The 14435-nt window shown below is 45.4% G+C and overlaps 1 protein-coding gene across 2 annotated transcripts in view; it reads right to left on the bottom strand.

Moving 5' to 3' along the window:
* Window positions 1-8: 8 nt before the first annotated feature.
* The window catches only part of PKMYT1 (protein kinase, membrane associated tyrosine/threonine 1), a 48430-nt gene continuing 34003 nt past the window's right edge, over window positions 9-14435 (bottom strand). The window contains exon 8 of one of the 2 annotated variants that reach the window (XM_056552747.1): window positions 9-1371. In XM_056552747.1, the coding sequence (XP_056408722.1) occupies window positions 1191-1371 (181 nt within the window). In that variant the 3' untranslated portion in view covers window positions 9-1190. The remainder of the gene's footprint in view (window positions 1372-14435) is intronic. The other variant, XM_056552746.1, reaches the window with a different exon arrangement.

Raw genomic sequence — 14435 nt, 5'->3', positions numbered from 1 at the left:
ACACTCCATGCATTGACAGATACGACCACATGGAGACGTAGATGTAGCCAGCCTCAACCAGCAAACCTAAAACTTGAAATAGAACTTTTATCTAGAAGGTATTTATTTACTTCTGTAAGGACTACAATTACCAGGAATATCCAGGGATGCATTACCATATCAGTATTACACCTCAGATAGGCCATAAATATACCACTGACTGCAGATATCTGTTCTGCCTGTATTGCTTCCCCCTACATCTATGGTCTCTTACATGCATATGTGATTTGTGCCAGGAAGGAGAGTGATACAGACAGGACATGGAGGAATTGTACAATATGTAGTCACACAGGTCCTCAAAATAAAGAATGGGTCGAAAGCAGACGTGTATAAGTTAGATTTACTTTGTCCAGAGAGACGGCAGCTACAAGAACCCCCAGTCTATACAGATCAGTATATGAGTCACTTATATTAGACCCCACAGACATCAAATATCAAACTCCGCTTTTTGACAGAAGAACTTAGCATCAGATGAGCCTGTAGTTTCCTATCCTTGTGTGCCCAGGAGGAATAGTTGCCTTACACCTCTTCTAGATTAAGGAGCCTTTACCTGCTCCTCCTGGGATGGCTGGAGCGTACAGACAGGGCTTTGCACGAGGCCAGTATTACTAATGCAATAATAAAAATCTTTTATGAAAACTTGCACGCGTGCTATAAATATACAGATTTCCCAAAAGTAACTTTACAAACCTCCACAGCAAGGAGGCGACACAGTCACTTAGGAACAGAGAGGAGTTTACTGTCCTTACAGATGCTGTTACAATACAATCAATATAAACGTTGCAATAAATCTGGAGATACATTTTCTCACACCAAAGAACAAAAAGCAAAGTCACCAGAATGGTTGTTAATGAATCCTCCACCGTTCTGTCTAATATGATCAGAAGTGAGGTCATCAACGGATATTATAATCTTCAGCCCCACACATCCAGCATAAGGAGGAAAATCTAATGGGGCTCCGTGTCAGACCTTCAGCTGTTACGGGGCTTTACTGGCCTTTCACATCCAGGTCACAGCTCAAGACAATGGAGCCTATACCTTTTATATAAGACACCACCCAAAGGAGACTTAACAAGGCACCCGGGCAAGGTGCAGCAACTTCTTCATTCTCAAACCTGCAGAACATACTGAGGAAATGTCTGATGAAGTATTTACTGCTCAGACGCCTCATCAAACATAGTGATGAGGTTACGAGGTAGAAAAGAAGAACGTGGAGCTTCTGCGTCCACAAACCCAGAGGAATTTCCGCTGCTTTCCAGGCTCAGCGACTTCACACTACACGGAGAGTCCTGGCTAATCCGGCTCACATTGGGGGTCAGGGGCAGAGCTGACCTGGAAAGAAGAAGAAAAATAATTCAAACAAAGCAGTAGACGTATGAGCGTAAAGAATAACCTGAAGAAACTGCTATACTCAAGGAAGGACCACAAAATGTACCCCTATTATAGCCCCTGGACTTAAAGGACATCACCAGATTTATTACAAATCCCAGATCAAACATCTAATGACGTGTAACAGCTGAACCTTCTGCCCCATGACTGCTTCCCACACACAGGAGACAAAATTATCATAATAAAGGGGTTGTCCTGGGAGCAGAAAAGGTCCTATCCCTCCTTTTACCCCCAACGCTCACTTCTGCCCTCTCATCTCAGAGCAATACCTTGTGAGACAAGAGGAGGGGGTGGCATTCACGATCATCACGTGCGGGTGTGGATTCAGGTCAACATCGTGCAGTTATTGTCATGGTGTGCAGGCATCGTATCTTCTCACAGGGTATAATCCTGAGATGAGGAGAGGGCGGAAGTGAGCTCCGGGAAGCAGAAGAGATGGGGCCTTTTCTGCCCCTCAACAACTCCTTTAATGGTCAATGATTCTCCAGATCAAGTAGAGTAAAGAATTCAGGAATAACCTTGTAAATGACATTTCAAGAACCAATTCCAACATAAGTCAAAGATTGTTAGCAATTCTGTAAGTAAAAAAACTATAGACATGACTGCGGTCTGGGCTCACTGATAACATGGCCCCAACAAGAGAGCCAACAATTGTATCAATGAAGAAACAAGATGGAAACAAACCAATAGTGCGGCAGAAGATGATGGTTGTTCCCAGTCAGCTGTGTGTAAAATATGAAATGTGGAACAGGAACCAGCAAACTAAACCGATGAAAGCAAGGACATAGGAGCTAAAGAGACCAATTCTGGAGGTGGGAGTGGGTTGGGATATGACGGAAGCTTCTGTCTAGGGATAGTCTGGAACCTGAAGAGATCAATCACCTCTCCATCATGTATGATATGGGGCAGCATATGTCAGGTAATGGAGAAGATGGCTATCACCTCAGCAGGCACGAGGGAAACAGATATTGTGGGGGGCTTCTTTCCTTCCATCCATAGACAGAACATTTGGTGATGATGTCATAGTTCAGGATGATGTCATGGTCATATTACAGAGTAAGGGTACGTTCAGAGGAGCGGACCCACAGCGTATTTTACACTGGAGACCAGCCGCTGATGGACCACTGCATGGTGGCTTTACATGTGCCTGCTGGCAGTGGCAATACGCTGCTATGAGCAGAGACACTGAAGTGATGTGCATGCGCGGTGTACTTGCACACATTGCAGCCGCTCCCCCTGCTCTATGAGCTAGGCAGAGAGCAGCTGCGATGTGCAAGTATACTGCGCATGCACGCTGCGACTTGCACATACGTGTGTCTGCCCGTAACGGCGTATGACCGCTCCGAACAGGGACATGTAAAGCCACCATGCAGCAGCGGATCCATAGCGTAAAATACGCTATGGGTCCGTTCGTGTGAACGTACCCTAAAGAGGGTAAAAGCTTTTCTTCTAATCCCCTCAATGGTATGGAGTAAACATCAGCCGTATACATCCTGTGATGTGAGGGAGCGGTCAGGGAGCAGAAGGTTTAGCTTATATGTGTTCTATATCAGATCTGGGATTTGTGGAATCACTATGAGGTGATAAATCTGTTACTGTCCTGTAAATGCAGAGAATCCATCATCTAGGCCAGGGGTGTACATCATCTCTATGGGCGGCTTTACATGTTCCCATAATGCTTAGGACTCACTGGAAACATAGGAAACCTCCGTGTAGAAATGATTGTCATAGTGGAGGAGTGTAAAGACATCCATATACCACACGTGCACAATATATAATATGGTTACTATACATATAATAGGAAGGCTCTGGAAACAACCACTTCCTATAACTGGAGGTCAGGTGGTCACATCAAATCCTGTAATGATGTAGATAGGAAACCCCAATGGATCAACTAAATAAGAGGTACTGGATAACATGACTTTATTAAGGCCTTCATACAGACAAGGAAAATACTGGGATTAAAGGGGTTATCTAGGATTAGAAAAACAGACCCAATTTCTTCCAAGAACAGCACCACCCCTGTCCTCAGGTGGTCTGTGGTAGTACAACTTGGCTCCATTTGCTTCAATAAAACTGAGCTGCTATACCACACACAACATGAGGCTAGGAGTGGTGCAGTTTTTGAAAGAAATCAGCTCAGTTATTCTAATTCTGAAAAACTCCTTTCAGGACACAGACTATTTTCATTTTTTCCTCTTCACTTTCGATAAGACGTCATTTTTATTTTTCCATCCGCAGGGCCATGAAGCTTGATTTTTGTGGGGCCAACTGTACTTTCTGATAACACCATGAAATGGACGGCGCGACTAAAAAATTATGGGGCAGAAAAGGCTTAAAAGCATTGCACTCATCTTTTGCTAAAAGATTTTGTTTGCATTAATGGGTTCTGACTGCAGCCACAGATTCCGCACTCCTTTCTGCGGTTCTGGGATATCTGGGATGCAGGTCATGTGATCTAGCCTCACGTCCTGGTCTGAGCGTGCTCAGTTTGTCAAATTAAGGTAGTTCTGTGCAGCTCACACTGAGATGGAAACCTAACCTGAGGTTACACACTACCTTGTGTGTCAAATTACAATACAATTCTATACAATAAAGAAAAAAGTCCTACTATGTATGCGTATAATAAATATTAACAGGCACTCTGATGTCACCACCAATATTGATGACCTGGGCGGCCGGCGGCGGTGACGTCAGAGTGCCAGTTACCCAGCCTGTGCCAGTTAGCACTTCATTAGCATATAGGGAAAAACGAAGATATTGGCAGAACGTCTGGGCGGATACGGGCACAGTAAGCATCAAACTGATCAGCGTCCCCCGCAGTACCGCTAGTCAGTGCAGGGGGAGCAAGCTGACAGTTTTCCTTTAAGAGATTGGGTATATTAAACTATAAAATAGAGTAGATGGAGGAATAATCCTAATAATGGCTTGTGGCTGCCTGCACAAGGTCATGGGAGCGATACAGTGGAGGCGATAGATGTCCTGCTATGGAAGCTCCTGCTCTGAACGTGCACGGCCGCTGCCAGATAGCAGGTCAACTGCACTCTCATACAGCAACAATACATCTAAAACACAGTAAAAAACCGTACACACTGAGGAGCCCGTAATCTACTAAATAGATACAATATCCTACATTTGTCTCACTAAAAAGGACACAGTATCACACAGCACAGGTGTCTCTTACTGTCTATGGACGCTCTATACCACTCACAGGTGGTCACATCTTATTAGGACACAGTATCACACAGCACAGGTGTCTCTTACTGTCTATGGACGCTCTATACTACTCACAGGTAGTCACATCTTATTAGGACACAGTATCACACAGCACAGGTGTCTCTTACTGTCTATGGACGCTCTATACCACTCACAGGTGGTCACATCTTATTAGGACACAGTATCACACACCACAGGTGTCTCTTACTGTCTATGGACGCTCTATACCACTCACAGGTGGTCACATCTTATTAGGACACAGTATCACACAGCACAGGTGTCTCTTACTGTCTATGGACGCTCTATACCACTCACAGGTGGTCACATCTTATTAGGACACAGTATCACACACCACAGGTGTCTCTTACTGTCTATGGACGCTCTATACTACTCACAGGTAGTCACATCTTATTAGGACACAGTATCACACAGCACAGGTGTCTCTTACTGTCTATGGACGCTCTATACTACTCACAGGTGGTCACATCTTATTAGGACACAGTATCACACAGCACAGGTGTCTCTTACTGTCTATGGACGCTCTATACTACTCACAGGTGGTCACATCTTATTAGGACACAGTATCACACAGCACAGGTGTCTCTTACTGTCTATGGACGCTCTATACCACTCACAGGTGGTCACATCTTATTAGGACACAGTATCACACAGCACAGGTGTCTTACTGTCTATGGACGCTCTATACTACTCACAGGTGGTCACATCTTATTAGGACACAGTATCACACAGCACAGGTGTCTCTTACTGTCTATGGACGCTCTATACCACTCACAGGTGGTCACATCTTAGGACACAGTATCACACAGCACAGGTGTCTCTTACTGTCTATGGACGCTCTATACCACTCACAGGTGGTCACATCTTATTAGGACACAGTATCACACAGCACAGGTGTCTCTTACTGTCTATGGACGCTCTATACTACTCACAGGTGGTCACATCTTATTAGGACACAGTATCACACAGCACAGGTGTCTCTTACTGTCTATGGACGCTCTATACCACTCACAGGTGGTCACATCTTATTAGGACACAGTATCACACAGCACAGGTGTCTCTTACTGTCTATGGACGCTCTATACCACTCACAGGTGGTCACATCTTATTAGGACACAGTATCACACAGCACAGGTGTCTCTTACTGTCTATGGACGCTCTATACCACTCACAGGTGGTCACATCTTATTAGGACACAGTATCACACACCACAGGTGTCTCTTACTGTCTATGGACGCTCTATACCACTCACAGGTGGTCACATCTTATTAGGACACAGTATCACACAGCACAGGTGTCTCTTACTGTCTATGGACGCTCTATACCACTCACAGGTGGTCACATCTTATTAGGACACAGTATCACACAGCACAGGTGTTTCTTACTGTCTATGGACGCTCTATACTACTCACAGGTGGTCACATCTTATTAGGACACAGTATCACACACCACAGGTGTCTCTTACTGTCTATGGACGCTCTATACCACTCACAGGTGGTCACATCTTATTAGGACACAGTATCACACACCACAGGTGTCTCTTACTGTCTATGGACGCTCTATACCACTCACAGGTGGTCACATCTTATTAGGACACAGTATCACACAGCACAGGTGTCTCTTACTGTCTATGGACGCTCTATACCACTCACAGGTGGTCACATCTTATTAGGACACAGTATCACACAGCACAGGTGTTTCTTACTGTCTATGGACGCTCTATACCACTCACAGGTGGTCACATCTTATTAGGACACAGTATCACACACAACAGGTGTCTCTTACTGTCTATGGACGCTCTATACTACTCACAGGTGGTCACATCTTATTAGGACACAGTATCACACACCACAGGTGTCTCTTACTGTCTATGGACGCTCTATACCACTCACAGGTGGTCACATCTTATTAGGGACACAGTATCACACACCACAGGTGTCTCTTACTGTCTATGGACGCTCTATACTACTCACAGGTGGTCACATCTTATTAGGACACAGTATCACACACCACAGGTGTCTCTTACTGTCTATGGACGCTCTATACCACTCACAGGTGGTCACATCTTATTAGGACACAGTATCACACACAACAGGTGTCTCTTACTGTCTATGGACGCTCTATACCACTCACAGGTGGTCACATCTTATTAGGACACAGTATCACACACCACAGGTGTCTCTTACTGTCTATGGACGCTCTATACTACTCACAGGTGGTCACATCTTATTAGGACACAGTATCACACACCACAGGTGTCTCTTACTGTCTATGGACGCTCTATACCACTCACAGGTGGTCACATCTTATTAGGACACAGTATCACACAGCACAGGTGTCTCTTACTGTCTATGGACGCTCTATACCACTCACAGGTGGTCACATCTTATTAGGACACAGTATCACACAACACAGGTGTCTCTTACTGTCTATGGACGCTCTATACCACTCACAGGTGGTCACATCTTATTAGGACACAGTATCACACAACACAGGTGTCTCTTACTGTCTATGGACGCTCTATACCACTCACAGGTGGTCACATCTTATTAGGGACACAGTATCACACACCACAGGTGTCTCTTACTGTCTATGGACGCTCTATACCACTCACAGGTGGTCACATCTTATTAGGACACAGTATCACACACCACAGGTGTCTCTTACTGTCTATGGACGCTCTATACCACTCACAGGTGGTCACATCTTATTAGGGACACAGTATCACACACCACAGGTGTCTCTTACTGTCTATGGACGCTCTATACCACTCACAGGTGGTCACATCTTATTAGGACACAGTATCACACACCACAGGTGTCTCTTACTGTCTATGGACGCTCTATACCACTCACAGGTGGTCACATCTTATTAGGACACAGTATCACACAGCACAGGTGTCTCTTACAGTCTATGGACGCTCTATACCACTCACAGGTGGTCACATCTTATTAGGACACAGTATCACACAGCACAGGTGTCTCTTACTGTCTATGGACGCTCTATACCACTCACAGGTGGTCACATCTTATTAGGACACAGTATAACACACCACAGGTGTCTCTTACTGTCTATGGACGCTCTATACTACTCACAGGTGGTCACATCTTTTATTAGGACACAGTATCACACAGCACAGGTGTCTCTTACTGTCTATGGACGCTCTATACCACTCACAGGTGGTCACATCTTATTAGGACACAGTATAACACACCACAGGTGTCTCTTACTGTCTATGGACGCTCTATACTACTCACAGGTGGTCACATCTTTTATTAGGACACAGTATCACACAGCACAGGTGTCTCTTACTGTCTATGGACGCTCTATACTACTCACAGGTGGTCACATCTTATTAGGACACAGTATCACACAGCACAGGTGTCTCTTACTGTCTATGGACGCTCTATAGCACTCACAGGTGGTCACATCTTATTAGGACACAGTATCACACAGCACAGGTGTCTCTTACTGTCTATGGACGCTCTATAGCACTCACAGGTGGTCACATCTTATTAGGACACAGTATCACACACCACAGGTGTCTCTTACTGTCTATGGACGCTCTATACCACTCACAGGTGGTCACATCTTATTAGGACACAGTATCACACACCACAGGTGTCTCTTACTGTCTATGGACGCTCTATACCACTCACAGGTGGTCACATCTTATTAGGACACAGTATCACACACCACAGGTGTCTCTTACTGTCTATGGACGCTCTATACCACTCACAGGTGGTCACATCTTATTAGGACACAGTATCACACACCACAGGTGTCTCTTACTGTCTATGGACGCTCTATACCACTCACAGGTGGTCACATCTTATTAGGACACAGTATCACACACCACAGGTGTCTCTTACTGTCTATGGACGCTCTATACCACTCACAGGTGGTCACATCTTATTAGGACACAGTATCACACAGCACAGGTGTCTTACTGTCTATGGACGCTCTATACCACTCACAGGTGGTCACATCTTATTAGGACACAGTATCACACACAACAGGTGTCTCTTACTGTCTATGGACGCTCTATACCACTCACAGGTGGTCACATCTTATTAGGACACAGTATCACACACACCACAGGTGTCTCTTACTGTCTATGGACGCTCTATACCACTCACAGGTGGTCACATCTTATTAGGACACAGTATCACACACAGCACAGGTGTCTCTTACTGTCTATGGACGCTCTATACCACTCACAGGTGGTCACATCTTATTAGGACACAGTATCACACACCACAGGTGTCTCTTACTGTCTATGGACGCTCTATACCACTCACAGGTGGTCACATCTTATTAGGACACAGTATCACACAGCACAGGTGTCTCTTACTGTCTATGGACACTCTATACCACTCACAGGTGGTCACATCTTATTAGGACACAGTATCACACAACACAGGTGTCTCTTACTGTCTATGGACGCTCTATACCACTCACAGGTGGTCACATCTTATTAGGACACAGTATCACACAACACAGGTGTCTCTTACTGTCTATGGACGCTCTATACCACTCACAGGTGGTCACATCTTATTAGGGACACAGTATCACACACCACAGGTGTCTCTTACTGTCTATGGACGCTCTATACCACTCACAGGTGGTCACATCTTATTAGGACACAGTATCACACACCACAGGTGTCTCTTACTGTCTATGGACGCTCTATACCACTCACAGGTGGTCACATCTTATTAGGACACAGTATCACACAGCACAGGTGTCTCTTACTGTCTATGGACGCTCTATACCACTCACAGGTGGTCACATCTTATTAGGACACAGTATCACACAGCACAGGTGTCTCTTACTGTCTATGGACGCTCTATACTACTCACAGGTGGTCACATCTTTATTAGGACACAGTATCACACAGCACAGGTGTCTCTTACTGTCTATGGACGCTCTATACCACTCACAGGTGGTCACATCTTATTAGGACACAGTATAACACACCACAGGTGTCTCTTACTGTCTATGGACGCTCTATACCACTCACAGGTGGTCACATCTTAGGACACAGTATCACACAGCACAGGTGTCTCTTACTGTCTATGGACGCTCTATACCACTCACAGGTGGTCACATCTTATTAGGAAACAGTATCACACACCACAGGTGTCTCTTACTGTCTATGGACGCTCTATACTACTCACAGGTGGTCACATCTTATTAGGACACAGTATCACACAGCACAGGTGTCTCTTACTGTCTATGGACGCTCTATACCACTCACAGGTGGTCACATCTTATTAGGACACAGTATCACACACCACAGGTGTCTCTTACTGTCTATGGACGCTCTATACCACTCACAGGTGGTCACATCTTATTAGGAGACAGTATCACACAGCACAGGTGTCTCTTACTGTCTATGGACGCTCTACACCACTCACAGGTGGTCACATCTTATTAGGACACAGTATCACACACCACAGGTGTCTCTTACTGTCTATGGACGCTCTATACCACTCACAGGTGGTCACATCTTATTAGGACACAGTATCACACAGCACAGGTGTCTCTTACTGTCTATGGACGCTCTATACCACTCACAGGTGGTCACATCTTATTAGGACACAGTATCACACAACACAGGTGTCTCTTACTGTCTATGGACGCTCTATACCACTCACAGGTGGTCACATCTTATTAGGACACAGTATCACACAGCACAGGTGTCTCTTACTGTCTATGGACGCTCTACACCACTCACAGGTGGTCACATCTTATTAGGACACAGTATCACACAGCACAGGTGTCTCTTACTGTCTATGGACGCTCTATACTACTCACAGGTGGTCACATCTTATTAGGACACAGTATCACACAGCACAGGTGTCTCTTACTGTCTATGGACGCTCTATACCACTCACAGGTGGTCACATCTTATTAGGACACAGTATCACACAGCACAGGTGTCTCTTACTGTCTATGGACGCTCTATACCACTCACAGGTGGTCACATCTTATTAGGACACAGTATCACACACCACAGGTGTCTCTTACTGTCTATGGACGCTCTATACTACTCACAGGTGGTCACATCTTATTAGGACACAGTATCACACAGCACAGGTGTCTCTTACTGTCTATGGACGCTCTACACCACTCACAGGTGGTCACATCTTATTAGGACACAGTATCACACACAGCACAGGTGTCTCTTACTGTCTATGGACGCTCTATACCACTCACAGGTGGTCACATCTTATTAGGGACACAGTATCACACAGCACAGGTGTCTCTTACTGTCTATGGACGCTCTATACCACTCACAGGTGGTCACATCTTATTAGGACACAGTATCACACAGCACAGGTGTCTTACTGTCTATGGACGCTCTATACTACTCACAGGTGGTCACATCTTATTAGGACACAGTATCACACAGCACAGGTGTCTCTTACTGTCTATGGACGCTCTATACTACTCACAGGTGGTCACATCTTATTAGGACACAGTATCACACAGCACAGGTGTCTCTTACTGTCTATGGACGCTCTATACCACTCACAGGTGGTCACATCTTATTAGGACACAGTATCACACACCACAGGTGTCTCTTACTGTCTATGGACGCTCTATACCACTCACAGGTGGTCACATCTTTTATTAGGACACAGTATCACACAGCACAGGTGTCTCTTACTGTCTATGGACGCTCTATACCACTCACAGGTGGTCACATCTTATTAGGACACAGTATCACACAGCACAGGTGTCTCTTACTGTCTATGGACGCTCTATACTACTCACAGGTGGTCACATCTTATTAGGACACAGTATCACACACCACAGGTGTCTCTTACTGTCTATGGACGCTCTATACCACTCACAGGTGGTCACATCTTATTAGGACACAGTATCACACACCACAGGTGTCTCTTACTGTCTATGGACGCTCTATACCACTCACAGGTGGTCACATCTTATTAGGACACAGTATCACACACCACAGGTGTCTCTTACTGTCTATGGACGCTCTATACCACTCACAGGTGGTCACATCTTATTAGGACACAGTATCACACACAACAGGTGTCTCTTACTGTCTATGGACGCTCTATACTACTCACAGGTGGTCACATCTTATTAGGACACAGTATCACACACCACAGGTGTCTCTTACTGTCTATGGACGCTCTATACCACTCACAGGTGGTCACATCTTATTAGGACACACAGTATCACACACCACAGGTGTCTCTTACTGTCTATGGACGCTCTATACCACTCACAGGTGGTCACATCTTATTAGGACACAGTATCACACACCACAGGTGTCTCTTACTGTCTATGGACGCTCTATACTACTCACAGGTGGTCACATCTTATTAGGACACAGTATCACACACCACAGGTGTCTCTTACTGTCTATGGACGCTCTATACCACTCACAGGTGGTCACATCTTATTAGGACACAGTATCACACAGCACAGGTGTCTCTTACTGTCTATGGACGCTCTATACCACTCACAGGTGGTCACATCTTATTAGGACACAGTATCACACAGCACAGGTGTCTCTTACTGTCTATGGACGCTCTATACCACTCACAGGTGGTCACATCTTATTAGGACACAGTATCACACACCACAGGTGTCTCTTACTGTCTATGGACGCTCTATACCACTCACAGGTGGTCACATCTTATTTGGACACAGTATCACACAGCACAGGTGTCTCTTACTGTCTATGGACGCTCTATACCACTCACAGGTGGTCACATCTTATTAGGACACAGTATCACACACCACAGGTGTCTCTTACTGTCTATGGACGCTCTATACCACTCACAGGTGGTCACATCTTATTAGGACACAGTATCACACAGCACAGGTGTCTCTTACTGTCTATGGACGCTCTATACCACTCACAGGTGGTCACATCTTATTAGGACACAGTATCACACACCACAGGTGTCTCTTACTGTCTATGGACGCTCTATACCACTCACAGGTGGTCACATCTTATAAGAACACAGTATCACACAGCACAGGTGTCTCTTACTGTCTATGGACGCTCTATACCACTCACAGGTGGTCACATCTTATTAGGACACAGTATCACACAGCACAGGTGTCTCTTACTGTCTATGGACGCTCTATACCACTCACAGGTGGTCACATCTTATTAGGACACAGTATCACACACAACAGGTGTCTCTTACTGTCTATGGACGCTCTATACTACTCACAGGTGGTCACATCTTATTAGGACACAGTATCACACAGCACAGGTGTCTCTTACTGTCTATGGACGCTCTATACCACTCACAGGTGGTCACATCTTATTAGGACACAGTATCACACACCACAGGTGTCTCTTACTGTCTATGGACGCTCTATACCACTCACAGGTGGTCACATCTTATTTGGACACAGTATCACACAGCACAGGTGTCTCTTACTGTCTATGGACGCTCTATACCACTCACAGGTGGTCACATCTTATTAGGACACAGTATCACACACCACAGGTGTCTCTTACTGTCTATGGACGCTCTATACCACTCACAGGTGGTCACATCTTATTAGGACACAGTATCACACAGCACAGGTGTCTCTTACTGTCTATGGACGCTCTATACTACTCACAGGTGGTCACATCTTATTAGGACACAGTATCACACACCACAGGTGTCTCTTACTGTCTATGGACGCTCTATACCACTCACAGGTGGTCACATCTTATTAGGACACAGTATCACACAGCACAGGTGTCTCTTACTGTCTATGGACGCTCTATACTACTCACAGGTGGTCACATCTTATTAGGACACAGTATCACACACCACAGGTGTCTCTTACTGTCTATGGACGCTCTATACCACTCACAGGTGGCAGACCACGATTTTCAGTCTGTGTCAAAAATCTGACATGCTGAGAAAATGACCAGATCGTAGTCACTAGCCAAGATCGGGTGTACGCAGCACCATAATAGTTAATGGCTTTGTATCTGTCAGTATCTGCACAGCTACAATTTCAGACGATTTGAGCTTTCAAAATCGTATCTATGCATCGGAAAGTCAAATCGTGGTGTGAAGCCAGCCTTAGTGGATATCATTTTTCTGAATATAAAATGAACCTACTGAAGTCTACCCTATTTCTACTCCTGTTTTCTATCCTATTCTCCTTCCTTTCTGTCCTCAATATTAGGAGCGTTCTCAGCCATTATTAAGATAATCCCTTCATCTACTCTATTTTATAGGTAGCCTGTTAATTACCATGGACATGTATACTCGTCCATGTGCCGTTAACGGGGTATGGCATGGGCTCCCGACTTAAGCCCGCTTCATACCGGCCGGCCCACAGCTGATTCCTGTAGCTGGCGTTAACCCCTTAAGGACACCCCTGTTTCAAAGTCCTTAAGGACTGAGGGCTTATGGGTACGCCCGTGGGAATTCCGGTCCCCACTCACCGGGCGGGGACCGGGGTGACTGCACCAATGTGCCTCCAGCTTTTGCATAACTACAACTCCCAGCATGTATGGTCTGTCAGTGTATGCTGAGAGTTGTAGTTTTGAAACAGATGAAGGTCCCCCCCGAATGTGAATGTACAGGGTACATTCACAAGGGCGGGTTGACCGAGTTTTCAGCTGCAACTTTGAGATGTAGCAAATTTTCCGCCACAGCTCAAACTCCCAGCGAGAAACTCGCTGTAAACCCGCCCGTGTGAATGTAACCTAAAAACATCACACTACACTACACCTACACAAAATAAAAAGTAAAACACTACATATACAC

Source organism: Hyla sarda, unplaced genomic scaffold, assembly GCF_029499605.1.
Source record: "Hyla sarda isolate aHylSar1 unplaced genomic scaffold, aHylSar1.hap1 scaffold_1853, whole genome shotgun sequence".
Classification (NCBI taxonomy): Eukaryota; Metazoa; Chordata; class Amphibia; order Anura; family Hylidae; genus Hyla; species Hyla sarda.
Note: the sequence above shows the minus strand (reverse complement) of the source record. Positions and strands in the feature narration are given on the sequence as shown.